The sequence below is a fragment of the Heteronotia binoei genome, chromosome 7 (genome assembly GCF_032191835.1).
Source record: "Heteronotia binoei isolate CCM8104 ecotype False Entrance Well chromosome 7, APGP_CSIRO_Hbin_v1, whole genome shotgun sequence".
NCBI classification, from domain to species: Eukaryota; Metazoa; Chordata; class Lepidosauria; order Squamata; family Gekkonidae; genus Heteronotia; species Heteronotia binoei.
In genome coordinates, this window is record NC_083229.1 from 113,023,108 (window position 1) to 113,041,423 (window position 18,316).

General features: G+C 46.9%; 1 protein-coding gene across 4 annotated transcripts in view; it reads left to right on the forward strand.

Moving 5' to 3' along the window:
- The window catches only part of PHACTR1 (phosphatase and actin regulator 1), a 635,410-nt gene that overhangs the window by 215,161 nt on the left and 401,933 nt on the right, over positions 1–18,316 (forward strand). For 3 of the 4 annotated variants that reach the window (XM_060244218.1, XM_060244224.1, XM_060244220.1), the window contains one exon: positions 12,292–12,438. In XM_060244218.1, coding sequence (XP_060100201.1) covers positions 12,292–12,438 — 147 coding nt within the window. Of the gene's footprint in view, positions 1–12,268; positions 12,439–18,316 lie in introns of those variants that run through there. The other variant, XM_060244221.1, reaches the window with a different exon arrangement.

Here is an 18,316-nt window from a genome sequence, read left to right on the forward strand (position 1 = left end):
CAAACGGAAACCGCCAAGAAGCAGGAAAACGTTTGAGCGGGTTTCGCGACGGAAGTCGCCGGCTCTTTTGGGTGCGCCGGCGCTTCTGGTGCGAAATCCCTGCAGATCCGCCGGCGTGAGGAGGGTGGTCACACCACTTGAAGGTGAGTGCGAAAACGCCCAGAGTGTTTGTTGTGGGAGACAAAGATAAAGGAGATTGTGAGCTGCTCTGAGACTCTGATTTGGGATGGAGGGCAGAATATAAGTTCAATGCCGCCGTCTTCTTCTAAAAGTTGCGTAATTCCCCACCAGTTGTTACTTTTGTCTTCTTGATATTCAGCTGTACTCCTGCTTTTGCACTTTCTGCATTCATCAGAAGACATGTGGAGTCTTCAGTATTTTCTGGCAGTAATGTGGCATATCTCAAATTGTTAATGTTTCTTCCTTCTTGGATGCAGCCACATGGAATAACCATAAAAACAAAATGGCATGTTTTTGCAGCCATTACTATGCTGTTACTTCTGTCCTGCAATTTGGTGTAGTGGTTTGTAGAGCCAGTTTGGTGTGGCGGTTAAGTGCATGGATTCTTATCTGGGAGAACCAAGCTTGATTTCCCACTCCCAGGCCCGGCACGAGGGTTTCTGCCGTTCCCGGCAGGCCCCTGTGCCGCACCCCTCCCCCCACACAAGCTCCCTTTCTTTTTGCTTCTTGCGCATTCTGCAGGGCGGCGTGGAGGGAGAGAGTGATCGGTAGTGCACAAGAGTGCCGCCGTGCTGCCGCTTTCCCCCTGCACTGCCAAAAGTGCCTTTGGAGGCTTCCTTAGAAGCCTCTGAATAGCAAAATGGATTTTTTTTTAGCCATTACTTGCTTCCTTCTGCATAACAGCTTGCTTTGCCAGGCTTGCTCAATCACACAGGAGCTACAGAGCAAAAACTCTATTTTCTCTATTGGCTGAGGCTCCTCCCTTGGGGAGGAAGGAGAGAAGGCAGAGCTTGTTTTTTCCAGGCTCTTACAATCGCACAGCAGAGCTACTGAGCCAAGTCTCTTTTCCTTCTATTGGCTGAAGCTCCTCCCCCTCCTGATACTCTGGGGAAGGAAGGAAAGTGCCGGAGCTTCCTTTGCCCAGTTCCCTGGATTCCATGGGAGAGATACAAAGAAAGCACCTTTAAGACCAACAAGTGCTAACGTTTTAATCATGTTTATGTTTTTTTTAAAAAAATTGTGATTGTCTGTGTCCTTTTTAAAGTTTTTATCTCTGCTACCTAACCTTGAATAGGTATACACATGGCCCAGCCCAACAAGGTCTTATGTATGTCAAATCTGGCCCTCATAACAAATAAGTTTGACACTCCTGGCTTACTACATTCAGTTAAAACAATGGCATGTAGCCTATGGTCCATTTCCAATGATAAAAGGATGAGGAGTATTCCCCCCCCCCCCAAAAAAAGAGACCGTTTTCACACACAGCTTACCACGCGGTCACGTTCCTGTTCTCTCCACAGTGTCTGTCAGATTTCCCATTATCTGCGGCGGAGTTACAGGAAGTGCCGCGGCTTTTGCGTAGCAAACGTAAACTGGGTTTTAGCAGTTTACGTTTGCTACGCAAAAGCCGCGTCACTTCCTGTAACTTAGGTGCAGATGGTGGGAAATCTGACGGACGCTGCGGAGAGAACAGGAACGTGACCCTGTGGTAAGCTGTGTGTGAAAACGGTCAGTGATTTAGATGAAGACAAATTGCTATGGAGGCAAAATTCCAGAGAGTCTTGACAGCACAACCAGATAAGGCCCTATCCCTATTGTTCACCCATCTTGCTTCTTCAAGTCAGGGTAGACATAGTGGCATTGATGGGCCAGTTGTATGCGAGGAGACAGTCCTTCAAATGGCAAAGGTCTCAGTCCATCCACAGCTTTATATCTAGTGACCAGTACTTTAAAGATGATATTGGATTTATATCCCACCCTATACTCTGAATCTCAGAGTGGTCACAATCTCCTCTACCTTCCCCCCCGCCCCACAACAGACACCCTGTGAGGTAGGTGGATGGGGCTGAGGGAGCTTTTTATAGCAGCTGCCCTTTCAAGGACAACTCTGAGAGAGCTATGGCTGACCCAAGGCCATTCCAGCAGCTGCAAGTGGAGGAGTGGGGAATCAAACCCGGTTCTCCCAGATAAGGGTCCGCACACTTAACCACTACACCAAACTGTGCCCAGAAGCAAATCAGTGACCAACAAAGATCTTTTAGAGCTGGCAATATATGGGCCACATAGAGCATGTCTGCAACTACTTTTGGTGCTTCATTTTGAACCAACTGAAGCTTATGGATAATCTTCAAATGTAGATCCTTGGGCAGCATATTGCAGTAGATTTTATTTATTTATTTTTATTTTATCAAATAAAATATCCCCTAATGGCTCAGGACAGCTCACAACAGTTCTTCTTGGATGCAGTGCACTGATAACTGTGGCCACATTGGAAATTGGTGCCTGCATCCCAAGACCTGTATATAACAGTCCAGTCTCATACTGCATCCCAAGACCTGTATATAACAGCCCAGTCTCATAACAGCCCAGGCTCTGCAAATTATGATTGGTCTTGTTGTCAACCAACAGCATTTCAGTCTTATATGGACCAATGAGATAAAGTTTCAACTAAGAATGTTCAAGATGCCACCATGGAGAGATTTTCAGAAACTTCATAGCAATTGTGTGCTTAAAGCAGGGGTGGCCAAACTTGCTTAATGTAAGAGCCACATAGAATAAACATCAGATGTTTGAGAGCTGCAAGACCGGAAGGCAGGCAGGCAAATAGATGGAGAGGGGGAAGGTGGAAAGAGAGCAGCTTTAAATGCATTCTCCAAGCCATCGGCTGGTTTGGCTTGGAGAAGCGATTTAAAGAGAGAAATGCCTTCTCCAAGCTGGTTGACGGGACAGTGGGAGCTTCGAGAGCCACACAACATGTGTCAATGGGGGTGGCAAGTGGAGAGAAACTGGAATCCTGGTCTGGGTCAGTTGTAAACAAAATATTATTTGGATTTAAAAAAAAAAAAAAGAAAGAAAGAAAATGTTCCATAGACTTGTTTGCGTGCATGTCTGTTTGTAGAGCCTTTCCATTTTGTGTTTCTTTGTGTGGTAGTCATTATTTTTGGTATTATTTACACCCCTCCTTTTGCATTAAGAACATTGACACAAATCATTGTTTCAGCTGTGCTTATAATGGCTTGGCTCCAGTGAGGCACAACTAGAAAGAAAAATAGACTCAGGGCAGTTCCATTTGCACAAGATTTGCGGCAACACTTAGCACAGCAGTACAATTTTAATAAAACAATTATGTGCATGTGGTACAGTGGGATGTGCAGCAGACGGTTACGTGATTGTTTGGATCAGTGATTTGTAGCACAGAGGTGGTTTGCTGTTGCCTTTGTGGAGCCGCTCTGGTATTCCTTGATGGTCCCCCATCAAAGAGTAATCAAGGCTGATCCTCCTTATCTTTTGAAATCCGGGCCAGCCTTGGCTATCCAGGTCAGGGCATCCAAAGAAATATTTTACATTCTATCCCAGGGGTGTCAAACATGCAGTTCAGGGGCCGAATCAGGCCCCCAGAGGGCTCCTATCAGGCTCCTGAGCAACTGGCTGTCATCTACTTCCTTCTCCCTCTCTCTTGCTTCCTTCCACATAACAGCTTGCTTTGCAAGGCTTGCTCAATTGCACAGGAGCCACAGAGCAAAAACCTCTGTTTTCTCCATTGGCTGAGATGCCTTCCATGGGGAGGAAGTGGGGGAGGAATAGCTTGTTTTGCCAGGCTCTCTCAATTGCACAGCAGAGCTACTGAGCCAAGCCTCTCTTCCTTCTATTGTATGAGGCTCCCCACACCAAGTTCCTGGGGAAGGAAGGAAAGAGCCAGAGCTTCCTTTTGCCCAGTTCCCTGAATCCCATGTAGGCTTCCCAAATCTCCCGCTCTGGCGGGAGACTTCTGGTTTCACAGCCTCACCTCCCGCTTTTCAAAACACTGGAAGCGGGGGTGGGGGGTGGAGGGGGGGGAGAACATACCTTTAGGCTTCATGTAGAGCTCCTGAGCCGTTTGCAAAATGTCTGCCCCTTTAAGGCTGGGCAGGAAGCCGGAAGCAGGAAGGGCTTTTGAGAACGGCCCCTCCCTTTCTTTGCTTTCGTTTTCACAGGAAGTAGAGTTGTCCGGAGGAAGATCTGGTAAGTGTGTGTGTGTGAGAGAGGGAGGGGGCAGGGGATTCCCTAGTTTGGAGGCCCTCCCCCCTTTAGAAAGCGTGGGGGGGAGGGAAATGTCTACGAGGCACTCTATTATTCCCTGTGGAGAACGATTCCCATAGGGAATAATAGGAAATTGATCTGTGGGTATTGGGGGCTCTGGGGGGCTATTTTTTGAGGTAGAGGCACCAAATTTTTAGTATAGCATCTAGTGCCTCTCCCCAAAATACCCCCCAAGTTTCAAAACGATTGGACCAGAGGGTCCAATTCTATGAGCCCCAAAATATGGTGCCCCTATCCTTAATTATTTCCTATGGAAGAAAGGCATTTTAAAAGGTGTGCTGTCTCTTTAAATGTGATGGCAAGAACTCCCTTGGAGTTCAATTATGCTTGTCACACCCTTGTTCTTGGCTCCACCCCCAATGTCTCCTGGCTCCACCCCCAAAGTCTCCTGGCTCCACCCCCAAAGTCCCCAGATTTTTCTTGAATTGGACTTGGCAACCCTAATCCCATGGGAGAAATACAAAGAAAGTTTTAAGCATGTTTTAAGTTTTTTAAAAATATATTTGTGTTTGTCTGTGTTCTTTATAAAACATATATCTCTGCTACCTGATCTTAAATAGGTACACACATGGCCCGGCCTGATATGGCTCAGCCCAACCTGACATGGCCCGGCCCAACAAGGCCTCATTTATGTCAGATCCGGGCCTCATAACAAATGAGAGACACCCCTGTTCTATCCTGTGCAGGTTAACAAAAGACTAGTGATGCAATAACTTTCACTTAGCACAGACAATTAGAGAATTATCCTTAGTGCTTGTAGCCATTCTCTCCAGGTAAACTGATCTCTGTCGCCTGGAGATCAGTTATAATCCCCAGCCGCCAGCTGGAAGTTGGCAACCCTCGATCCAGTTTGTTATCCCTAAATGTTGTTCTGGTTTTATAGAGAGGGGTTTTTAACTGAGAGTGAGAACATTTTGTCTAAGACCACCAAACAGCGTTGCCGAGTCCAATTCAAGAAATATCTGGGGACTTTGGGGGTGGAGCCAGGAGCAAGGTTGTGACAAGCATAACTGAACTCCAAAGGGAGTTCTGGCCATCACATTTAAAGGGTCCACATGCCTTTTAAATGCCTTCCCTCCATTGGAAATAATGAAGGATAGGGGCACCTTCTTTTGGGGGTCATAGAACTGGACCCCCTGTTCCAAACCTTTTGAAACTTGGAGGGGTTTTTGAAGCAAGGCAGTGGATGCAATGCTGAAAATTTGGTGCTTCTACCTCAAAAAATAGGCCCCTCAGAGCCCCAGATAACTGCAGATCAATTCTCCATTATACCCTATGGGAATTGGTCGCCATAGGGTATAATGGAGTGCTCAGCAGACATTCCCCTCCCCCCGCTTTCTGATGACCCTAAAGTGGGGGGAGGCCTCCAAACTGGGTGATCATCTGCCCTCACCAAAGAGATGTATGGCTGAGCTGGGAACATCAGCTCTGTATTGCTGTTCTCAAATGCTACTCAATTAAATATCTAGTTTGTGAAAAAAAATGCCACTTTCCACAGTATTTATTTTCTGCTAAATGGGCTAGCTTTGCTGCCTTGCGAAACAAGCATAATATTCTGCCGCCATCTTCCCCCTCGAAGTATTTATTTGTTCCGGAAGAACACCACGAAACACAATGAAAAAGAAGACTCTCCCCCATAATATTCACATCAGTGTTTCTTTCCCCTTCTCCCCCATTTTATGAGTTCCAGTTAATTTCATCTCTCTAATACCCTGTTGATATATTCCTTGTAATTTGAATAATATAGAGTTTACACTGTAAATGCAAAACAAGAAAAAGAATTTACCAGTTTGATTTTTCTCTGACAATATAAACAGCAGCATCTAATGAACCCACAATTTACAAATATGAACAACTGGAGAGTAGTACTTTAAACCTGAGTTGTGGGGGTGGCAGGGATATCTCTGATATGCGTTCCTGAATGTACATGGATATTTGCTCTCTAATAACGTGTCTCCTACAAAACAAGCTGTGATTTATCCACCTGTATTTGGAAAATTTAAAATGAGAGGAGGAGGAGCTGGTACAGATTTATGGCGCAAAGGCGGCCGATGACTTTACCTTTTCCTGGCATCATGAAAATAAAAAGGCAGAGGATTAAAAGAAACGGTTTCTCAATTAGCATCACTGGTATACCAATTAAAATTCATCCACCAGTGTGCCCCAGAGAATGCTTTGTTCAAAATATGCCCGAAGAAATCTGTTTTCTCTGAAACAGTGAGGATTTTTTTTTTAAAACACAAAAGATATACACACTTCTTTATAGGTGTTGCCAGGTGGCTCCAGTTTCTATCAACTACAGGCATCCAAAGCAGATTTTTCTCAGTATCCTCCAAGTTCAAGGTTTTGGTTTATGGAAATCCTGCCAGCAGGAAACAGAAAGAGCTGCCCCAAATTGCAAGTCTTACTGCAAAAAAATTTTTAGGCCTGGAACCTGCGTTATAATTTCTATTATGAATGAATTACACAGGGGGACTACCTTTACCTTTTTAGCACTTCCACAAATTACCCAAAAGTTGATTTATATACATATATTTAAGTTATCAGAGTAAGCCTACCATGGCTAGTTTACACAAGCTATCTGTATTGTAACGCACTAAGGGACTCGGCGGCATTGATGTATTTTGAAATGTGTACCCTGGTTTTTCTGTCCAATGGGAGCCCAGAGTTACAGCATCATTGTCCTTCCGCTGCTTTATTTTTCTCAATCCTCTGAGGTAGGTTAGAGTGAAAAAGTAGGGGGTCTGGCAACCCTGCGGGGGGGGGGGGCGGTATGGCAGGGTGTCTCAAGACCAGGGAGAAGACCCATTGCCCCTGGCTCCTGCCAATCTACATAGTCTGGCCCCTGGACTGGAGATAAAGCAGGGGTGGCCAAACTTGCTTAACACAAGAGCCACATAGATGTTTGAGAGCCACGAGATATGAACATCAGATGTTTGAGAGAAGGAAGGAAGGAAGGAAGGAAGGAAGGAAGGAAGGAAGGAAGGAAGGAAGGAAGGAAGGAAGGAAGGAAGGAAGGAAGGAAGGAAGGAAGGAAGGAGGGGAGGGAAAAGTGGAAATAAAGCAATTTTAACTTTAAATGCATTTTGGTGAAATGATTTAAAGAGAGAAATGTCTTCTCCAATCTGGCTGACAGGGTGCTGGGGGGCTTTGAGAGCCACACAATATGTATGAAAGAGTCACACGTGGCTCCTGAGCCACAGTTTGGCCACCCCTGAGATAGAGGGGGGAGCCAGGAATGTCCCTCCCTAGGGAACTCTTCAAAAGTCAGATCCAGGGAAGGGACAGAACTAAAGGGCTTGACCAGTCCCTAGACTGGAAACCCTGGAGGGACCTACAGCTCTGGTCTCTGCCCTGCACCAGAGGCCTGTGACAGTGTATTGGACTGTTTCTCCATGGACATTTTGGCTTGCTAGGTTTTTCAAGAAAGCAAACACAACAAAAAATAAATCATTATTGCAAAGCTCTGTCATATACGAACAAAGTGAATAAAACTGTAGCATTCATCCTTTGCTAATGTTATAAGAAAGACAAAGTTGGCATTTGGATCGTCTCCCTTCAATTTTCATTGTGTTAGCTGAATGTGTTCTCTGGTTCACTGCCATCCATAATATATCACCATTGGGCATTTCCTTCCTTCTTTTCCTATGGAATACAGTTCAGAAGGATGCAGGGCGCCGGGAACTTCTGCATCTGTTCAAGGTCATTTAGCACCTTGCTTGAATGGGACTAATCACAGACGTTGCCTCCAAATGTGGGATCTCCCAGGACTAGATTTAGCACTGTGCTGCACATTTTATAAATTGTGCTGTGCAGTGATTAGCAGACTAGCTGTTGGCATGTTAAATGATAGGGGAGCAATGGTTCCTATCAGGCCTCAGATTCAGCAGGAGCTCAAAAGAGCTCCTGAACCTTTCTGAGAGTTCCACCTCCTCCTTCCCACCTTGTCCATTGAATGGTAGGTGCAGCTGCAAAACAATCCCTGGATGAGCTCCACCACCTATTTTTCTACAAAACGACCCCTGGTTCCTATTCACAAACGCAGGGAATCATGACAATACCTGTTTGGGGGAATTATTTGGTGGCAGGTATGGTTTAAGTTCTCGAATACAATTGACATAAACTTACCCAATGATATATCTCACTCCTTGCCTCACCAAAGGAAGCCATTCCTAGCAAAGTAAAATGTCCTTTACTTTGAACAAGAATGTGTTGAATGTGTTTACATTTAGAAAGTATGACAGCAGATGAATTTTGATGCTAGACATTTTGTATATATATATAGGTTGCCAGCCCCAAGACTGGGAAATACCTATATATTTTGAGGGTGGAGCCTGAGGTGGGTGAGGTGTGTGGAGGGGAGGGGCTTCAGTGGGATATAATGCTCTAGAGTCTACCTTCCAAAGCAGCCATTTTCTCCAGGTGAACTGATCTCCATCACCTGGAGATCAACTGTAGTAGTGACACATTTCCAGCTTCCACCTGGAGCAAGGGCGGCCAAACTTGCTTCAAATAAGAGCCACCTAGAATAAACATCAGATGATATGAACAAGGAAGGAAGGAAGGAAGGCAAATAGATGGGTGAGGGACAGATGGAAAGAAAGCGATTTTTAACTTCAAATGCATTCTCCAAGCTGCTGGCTGGCTTGGCGAAGCGATTTAAAGAGACAAATGCCTTCTCCAAGCTGGCTGACAGGGCGGTGGGGGCTTCAAGAGCCACACAATATGTGTGAAAGAGCCACATGTGGTTCCCAAGCCACAGTCTGGTCGCCCCCGACCTGAAGGTTGCCAGCCCTATGTATATATGTATTTATGAAAAGTATTCATGAGAGCCAGTGTGGTGTAATATTTAAGAGTGTCAGATTAGTATCCGGGAGACTCAGGTTCGAATCCCCACTTGTGCATCCTCTGGGCCAGTCACGCAGTCTCAGACTAACCTACCTCTCCGAGTTGTTGTGAAGTTACAATGAAGGAGAGGAGAACAGTGTAAGCCACTCTTGATCCCCAGTGAGGACAACAGCAGGGTGCAAAAGAATTAAATAATACAGAGCAAATTGCTCTTTATCACCATCATCGGGGTGGAATTCTAGCAGGAGCTCCTTTGCATATTAGGCCACATACCCCCTGATGTAGCCAATCCTCCAAGAGCTTACAAAAAAGAGCCTTGTAAGCTCTTGGAGGATTGGCTATGCAAAGGAGCTCCTGCTAGAATTCCATCCCTGACCATCATCATCATTTATAGCCTCCCTTTCTTGCCAGGATCCAAGCTGTATTACCGTAAACAAAGCATTGAGTCAATCAGTAGACAATGAATCTAAGTCAATGGCACGAAGAGGTTAAAAGACTGCTGTCCCTTCAAAGCTGCCCTGCTGTTTAGTCTCAGTGTTCTTTCACCCACCTTCTGACATGGGACAAATGTTGGCCTTAGAGAGTTGCTAAAAGTTCTGAGAACATATACAAAATACTTTGAACACTTTAAAACTCTGCATAAATATAACATTGTGATAGCCAATGTTCGCTAAGCCATGAGCAAAAATTCTACTTTGTGAGCTACTGGCATGAAAGTTTGTGAGCTACTGCATAAATTAGTGTGCTTTGGGGCCATGTTTCCTGAGCTAAGACAAAAATGTGTAAGCTGAACGCTAAAAATCTGCGAGCTAGCTCACGCTAACTCAGTTTAGAGGGAACACTGCTGATAGCTGTCCAGAGCTCCTAGAGTAGGTGACAAATGAGTACGTGTGATGACGGAAATGCCTCAAATTAGGACAAAATGCCTACGCATTAGTTACTATTGCCAGGTATGCTTTATTTTTAAGCAATATTCTCAACAGGTCGTATTTTAAGAGAGGAGTTAGACTAGAATGAGAGAGGCCTGGGTTCAAATTGTAACTTTTTTTTTGCCATCACAATCACAGCTGATTTAGGATGACCCCAAGCGATTTGTAAGGCAAGAGCCGTTCAGAAGTGGCTTGCCATCGCCTGCCTCTGCGTCACAACCTTGGACTTCCTTGGTGGTCTCCCATCCAAATACTAACCAGAGCTGACCCTGCTTAGCTTCCAAATCTGATGAGATCAGACTCGCCTGGGCTATCCAGGTCAGGGCAGCAGTAACTTTGCGGGAAGCTATTTGTGTGAACAGGAGCCCTGTGGTGCAGAATGGTAAAGCTGTAGTACTGTGGTCTGAACTCTCTGCTCATGACCTGATTTCGATCCCGGCAGAAGCTGGGTTCAGGTAGCCGGCTCCAGGTTGACTCAGCCTTCCATCCTTCTGAGGTTGGTAAAATGAGGACCCAGCTTGCTGCAGGGAAAGTGTGGATGACTGGGGAAGGCGATGGCAACCCACCCTGTAGAAAGGTCTGCCGTTTTCACCCCAGAGTCAAAACGACTGGTGTTTGCACAGGGGACGACCTTTAGCTTTTTTATTTGTGTGAACTTCCTTAGGTTAGCTTGGCATTCTGTATCCTCCTGCCCCGTGGCAAAGAGAATGTCAGTGGCGATTTATTTATTTTGTTTCATTTGTTCCCTGCCTTTCTCCCCTACAGGAACCCAAAGCAACTTATACAGTTTCCCTCTTTTCCATTTTATCTTCACAACAACCCTTCAAAGAAGGTTAGGTTGAGAGAGAGCGACTGGCCCACAGTCAACCAGAAAGCTTCCATGATGGACAAGGAATGTGAACTTTGCGCTTCCAGATCCCCGTTTAGGGTTGCCAGCCTCCAGGTGGGGTCTGGAGATTTCCTGCTTTGACAACCGATCTCCAGCTGAAAGAGATCAGCTCCCCTGGAGAAAACAGTCACTTTGAAGGGTGAAGGGCATGGCATTGTACCTTGCTAAGGCCCCTCTCCTCCTCAAACCCCGCCCTCTCCCATATCCAGTCTCAGAGTCTCCAGGTATTTTCCAACACAGACCTGGCAACCAGTACTCTCTCTAGGCTGTGGAGTCTTGTGAGCAAAAATTCTAATTTGCGAGCTACTGGCCTTAAAGTTGTGAGCTACTGCATAAATTAGCTTGCTCTGGGGCCATTTTTCCTGGGCTAAGACAAAAATCCGTGAGCCGGAGGCTAAAAAAACCCTATGAGCTAGCTCACACTAAGCTTAGAGGGAACATTGCTGGCAGCTGTATCCCAGTTTGATATTTTAACCAATACACAGTTCTGGCTATCTGTATAGGCAGTTTCCCATAATTCCTTGATACCCCCAGCTACCTAGCATTTTGTCAAATGGGGATGCCAGCCCCCAGGAGTTGGGAAATATCTGGAAATTTGGGGGGTGGGGAGTCCGGAGAGGGCAGAATTTGGGGAGGGGAGGGTCTAATATCACAGAGTAATTATTCCAAAGGTGGTGTTTTCTCCAGCCAGGGGACTGACCTCTGCCTTCTGGAGATCAGCTGTAATCCCGGGAGATTTCCAGCCGCCCCCTGGAGGCTGGCACCCCCTAAACCGTACCCCCAGCACGCTCTGCACCGCAAACAAAAGAGCCCTGTAAGTTCACTTCCTCTCAGTAGCCGGTCATTTCCCAGCTTCCTCCGTTTGGAAATCTGCTTTTGGGGAAACAGAATCTCTCTCTCACACACACACACACACACGTTCGAATAAACCGCAGCTTTTGCAAGCGGGTCGGGCGGGAGAAGGGGCGTGCTCTCTGAGGCCCGTTGCACGGACGACGAAAGCGTGTGCGCGTTTTAATAGAAATATTTTTGCAATTCGTTAGTCCCTGCAAGATCCCACGAGGGGAGCCTCTAGCCCTGCTGGGACTGGGAGGCGGGGGGGGGGGGGGGGCTAGCAGGGCCAGGGTTTCCAAAGCAACTCTTGCTCCAGTCCAGAGATCCTTAACGGGTTTTCCTTTTCTCTCCCCCCTTCCCCTCCCTCCCATCTCTCTGTCTGCTCCTCTCTCCCCCCCTCCCCTCCCCCTCCCTCCCTCCCTCCCTCCGACGCGTGTGCGCCCTTCCCTTCCCTCTCCCCTCTGCTCTCCGGCCCCCTGCTTCTCCTCTCCTCTCCTCTCCTCTCCTCTCCTCTCCTCTCCTCTCCTCCAGCTCGCCGGGCGACCCTGCTCACCGTCCCCACCTTAATGGCGGCATCTTCCGAGGAGGACGTCGACCGGAGACCCATCAGGCGAGTCCGCTCCAAGAGCGACACCCCCTACCTCGCCGAGGCCAGGATCTCCTTCAACCTCGAGGCAGGTGAGCCAGAGAGCGGCGCCCCCCCCCCGCCCCTCTGCAAGCCCTCTGGCCGCCGTTGCCCTCCTGCAACCCCGGCCCCGCGGCAGGCAGCCCCTCTTTGTGTCTGCATGGGGAGAGGGGTGGGGGGTGGGGGGGTCGCTCTGCTGCTGCGGGAATGCGAAGCCCTGACACGTCCGGGGGGGGGGCTGTCATCTCTCTCTCTCTCCCTCCCTCCCCGCCTTGGCGACGCTGCACTGGGGGGGGCGGGGGGGGAGCGGGAGGAAGGAAGCCAGACTTGTTTGGGGGGACGGCGCCTCTGCAGCTACGGGGCGGGGAGCTGCAGGGACCGGGTGACCTCGAAGTTGGGCATGTGGAGGAGACGCCCCCCCCCCCCGCCCCCTTCCTGCAAGGTCCAGGCTCGCCAGGGCTGGAGCTGGATACAGGAGTCTGAACTCGCTACAGAGGCTAATTTCCCCCTCTGCTGCAATCAAGCGGATTACAAATAGGCATGGGGGTATATACCTTTGCATCCTTTGCAAGCCTTCTTTAAGACACGCCTCCCACCTTCTGGCTGGGATAAAAAAGACTGGGAGATCTTGGTTTCCTACTCATGGCGGAGGCAGGGAGCTTTGGAAAGCTTGCACCCTGGAGCTCTTGTTGGGCTCTGAGGCGCAGGACTCGAAGCTGACAGCCAGGGCTTGCCCCAGACCAGGGGTGGCCACATTTGCTTTAGGTAAGAGCCACATAGAATAAACGTCAGATGCTTGAGAGCCACAAGACATGAACGTCGGATGTTGGAGAGCTACAAGAGAGGGAGGGAGGAACGTAGATGAGAGGGTGAAGGGAGAGGTGGAAAGAAAGCAACTTTAAATGCACTCGCCAAGCCAACCGGCTTGGAGAGTGCATTTAAAGTTAAAGTTGCTTTCTTTCCACCTCTCCCTCCATCCTCTGGCTTGGCTTGGAGAAGTGGTTTAAAGAGAGAAAGGCCTTCTCCAAGTCAGCCAACAGGGTGGTAGGGGCTTCAAGAGCCACACAATAAGTATGAAACGTCTGGTGCCCCCACACACACACTGATAATGTTACCAAGTCACATGGCGATGCCCAATTTGGCGCCCCCAGAAGGCTGGTGCCCTAGGCAGTCACCTAGTTTGCTTAGTGGCAGGGCTGGCCCAGCTGACAGCCTTCTCCCCCTCTTCCATTACCTCCTTGCTTCTTAGGGGTTCCCCCCCAGCCGTCCTTCTCCCCAAATCCCAGTCCTCTATCCCCCACTCTCTTAGTGGCCCTGCCACTAGGTGATTGCCTGGGGTGCCTGGCCTTCTGGGGGCTCCGAACTGAGTGTCCCCCATGTGACTCGGTGATGTCATCAGTGCAAGGGGTGGGCACCAGAAGTTAACCTTGCCCAGAGTGCCAGGCAGTCTAGGGCCAGCCGTGCACTCTCTTTTATCCACCCTCCGACCTTCTGGAGTTGAACTCTGCATTCTCCTCCCAACCCTCCTGCTGTCTACTTCAAAGTTACCTGCTTTCACTGGGTTTGCCCGGTTTTGTTCCTGGCCCCCCCCTGCTCAGACCCTCCCAAAGAAGAAATCCCAGAGCCCTTTCTACTCTCCAGTGGTCATTCCCTCAGCCCCCGCCTCTCCCTTTCAAAGAGCTGCTTTCTAATGTTGACCCTGCCCCTGGGCCTTTGATAACTGCCTGATACCTAGAAAGAAAGCTTTTCACTGCATGGAGAGGATAGTAATATAAAAAGTTCTCATCTGCTGTCTTTCAGGCTGGTGTTCAGAGCCTAAGCTCAGAGCCAGGTGGGAGCCCCATAGTTCGGCCCAATTATCGTAGGCTGCCCTCCACTTTCTGAAAACAGGCTAATCTGTGCCCTCCTTCACTTCTTCACTTCCTTCTCTCTCACACCCAAATGGCCTTTTGCTTATGATGTAATTAGTGCATGACCTGAACCACTAGCGCATTTCCCTATAGAGGAACCCATCCTATGTTTCTCTGTATGCTCCTGTCCAGGGCTTTTTTTTGTAGCAGGAACTCCTTTGCATATTAGGCCACACCCCTCTTATGTAGTCAATCCTTCCGGGGCTTACAGGGCTCTTAGTACAGGGCCTACTGTAAGCTCCAGAAGGATTGGCTACATCAGGGGTGTGTGGCCTAATATGCAGATGAGTTTCTGCTACAACCCCCCCCCCCCCCCCTGCGTCCTGTCTCAGGAGTTTCCCCAGCTATTTTCACATGCAGTTTTGTACAGAATTTCCTGCATGGTTCTTAGATCTCCGATTTCCCATCCTGTGATTTATAGCACTGTATCCCTTTCCTGTAACTTTCTTTTCTTACCTGCTTCTGAAGGATGGTGGAAGGAAGGGAAAGCTGTGGTGGGCCAGTTCCAAACCAGACATCCAAAGGTGGTGGTGGTGGGAAAATCTGGGAGGTTTCATGTATTATTTAGGATTACAATTATGGCCCAAATTTCTTCCATCATGGACCTCAGAAGCAGAGCGTGTGGAGTTCCCAGAAGTCTCCTACCCAGGCATTGAGCACCTATGAGTCAGCTTAGCATCAGCAAGATTATTGTATCATGCAGCCTTCAACTATCCCATGCAATCTACATTAAATGACCCTCAGCTGCACATTATTCTTGCTCAGAAGGCCATATTTGGGTGTCACCAAAATGTAGCATCCCATAGGATTGTGTGGCACTAGTTTCTCTGTCAAGGGCCCCTATTAACTGACTATCTAGGAAGTTTACAGAAAAGCAGATGTGCTTGAAAACTGTTGCGCCTTTCGATGGAATTCCACTTTCAACACAATGGCTTGGATCCCATGAAGAGTTTTTTTGGATAGAAGGGGATTTAGAGCTGTGAAACAGGACTTTCTTGCCTACCCTCTGCTGCCCAAAATGTTCCCAAAATGCTACTCCCTCGGGACAGGGGACCCCAGAAACTGCAGAAGGGCAGCATTGGATGCTTGTGACAGCTGGGAGAATTGGCAAAAATCTCTCCCCCTCTCCCATCAGCAGACATTCTCTATTGAATCCAGCCCATTAAATGAGTGTTTGGGATGATGTTAGAGATTTTCTGTCGCCCTCCCCAATTCCTGAAACTTGGGTGGGCTTCTCCTTCACTGCTCACTTTGACTTTGACTTTTCTTTGCACCTAGTAAAATATCCATTGCCGTGTTTGCTTTGTATGTTGATAAAGTGATTTTTGGCTGTTACATGGTTAAATCCTATATAAATAATTACAAAGGTGTTTTTCATTGAAGACGTTTGCAACTGTGGTAACCATGATTTTGCACCAGAGAGCCAGAAGGATACCAAATGGTGTTGATTTTTTTTAAGTGTGACTGAAGATGGAATAAATTAGAGGACGTAGAGTGTTCCTATGGTAGGAGTATGAGATGCAAATGCAGGCGATTGTGCGTCTTTCTGAAGTGGCTATGCACACTGTGTGTACTGTCATAGGTAATGCTTATCAGTCATGCTGATCAAATTGGCACAGCTAGCTTACTTCATCTTTTGACCTTGCAGTTGCTTCGCTGAAGAGTTCAAACGGAAGGCTTGCAGCCTTCAGCAACTATAGCCAAGATTTGGTGTAATTGTCCTTTTCTTTTCCTCACTTTTTGACGTCTGTGATGTCTCTTCTCCACTCAATAGTGAGCTTTCTCTCGTTGGGCTCTTTGAGAAACACCTCTTTGCAGAAGTGTAAATACTCTTCAGAATGCTGAAGAACGTGTTCTTGAATCCATATTCCATTGGGTGGCTTTGGATTTTTAAAATTTGATGAAAATTGGTTGCTAGGCAATGTTTACAAAAAATGAGCAGCACTGATTATTTATAAAAATTGTAGCGTGTGGTAAATATTTGGCTAAACAAGCTTATTCTAACCAAATGCATTGCATAGCGGAGGATTCTTTGACTGGAAATACTCTTAAGAAATCCACCATTGCTGTTTACTTTAGTCTGTAGTTGTCACTGTCCTTCACAACTGCATGTATTAATGTGGCTTTAAAAGAAATAAAAAGTGACATATCGAACAAATACAGGGCTTTTGGATACATGTACAGCTGTTCTTAAAAGTCAGTGCAGATTCCGAATATTATTTCTACGCATACTTTGACTTGGTATGGAAATAGAGACCAAACCTGCTCAGGTGTCTTCTTTTATTCATTTGTCCTTACTTCCAGGGGTGCAATTCTAGCAGAAGCTCCTTTGCATATTAGGCCACACAGCCCTGATGTAGCCAATCCTCTAAGAGCTTACAAAAAAGAGCCTCGTAAGCTCTTGAAGGATTGGCTACATCAGGGAGGTGTGGCCTAATATGAAAAGGAGCTCCTGCTAGAATTCCACCTCTGGTTACTTCCAATTCTCTATCATAGGGGTGGCCAACGGTAGCTCTCCAGATGTTTTTTGCCTACAACTCCCATCAGCCGCAGCCATTGGCCATGCTGGCTGGGCTGATGGGAGTTGTAGGCAAAAAACATCTGGAGAGCTACCGTTGGCCGCCCCTGCTCTATCAAGCTTTCTCTCCTGTGAAGTTAAGTAATTGCAGGGCTGTGTCCCTGTTAATAGGGAAGGCTGAGGACTACCTAAGCCGGTATGTGCATCAGGTGCTGTTCACTGTGGTGTGGTGCTGAACAGAACGCTTCTAAAAAAGCAGGAGAAAGCAGATTCTGTTTTTTAAGAAATGGCATATATATGCCTCAAGTTAATCTGGGTTAGTCTGTGTGTGTGTATGAATGCCCCTGGAAGAAGAACACAATGACTTCTCTTCAATTTAGCAGCGCAATCAAAGCTGAAACAATACTAGAGGCACCGGAAAGCTCTACCTTGCTTCTCACTTAATGTATTTATGATTACAACTCCTGCTGCTCGGCGGCTGCTTGCTTTGCTGTTTTGCCTGCCAGCTGCTTCTTCTCGGTCTCTTTGATCCGGTCACTGGTTCCCCCCCGCCCCCCCCAGATAGCAGCTCAGATAAGCTGCATCAAGGTAAAGGTTTTTCTTGCACTTGTGACTGGCGATGGCCTGCTATGAAAAGGCCCATATGCAGATGTGTACAACTGTTCTTTGTAAAATAAATGGCTGAGGGCCAATGGCTTTGTTTACCTCTTTTGCTGTAAATTATAATTATACTATTACTGCTATCTTTGTTGCTGAACAGTCAACAGGCTGCGCACGCCTAGCCAATTATTTGGTTGGGGAATAGCTTTTTTTCTTCCTTTCTTCCCAAGCAATTAATAAGGGCAACCTTTAGCTGCCCTTTTAATCAGATTAGATTAATAATTTACCTCTCAATTTTGAATTCCATTGTTTCACTAGATTTTCAGCCAATATTTATTTTATCAACTCAGTCTGTGACTATTGTGCGGTATTGTGCGACTGACTCTTTGGTGTCCCATGAGCTCAGAATTCTTTTAAATTCCACAGCCTCTGCGCAATAGAGAGTCCCAGTTTACCACTTAATAGCATTTTTTAGCACATGGTTTCTTGGTTGTCTATATTACTAAAATCTGATTTAATTTTCCCAAGTGTTCTTGCACATAGGTCTTGTATTGGGATCTTTTCCAATGGCAAGAATTCCTCCCAGTTGTCATATGGATGGTTGTCTGTATAAGAAATCTATAGCTTATGATACCAACTGAGAAAATTCTTCTTCTGAACTTTAGAGCTTGCCTTACCTTGTTTTTCTCCATGGTTTTTCCAATTTCACTGTAGCAGGTTTTGTTAATGTAGTGACAGAAGTTATAATTTAGAGGCTTTCCCTTATATTTAACAATATTAGAAAACCATTAGCTTGAGGACTTGCTCCGTGGTCCCATGACCCTAGCTATAGAACAAGGCTTAGATGTTGCTATACTCTGGTTTCTCTTCAGATCGCATAAATCTTTTGCTTAGATGTTGCTC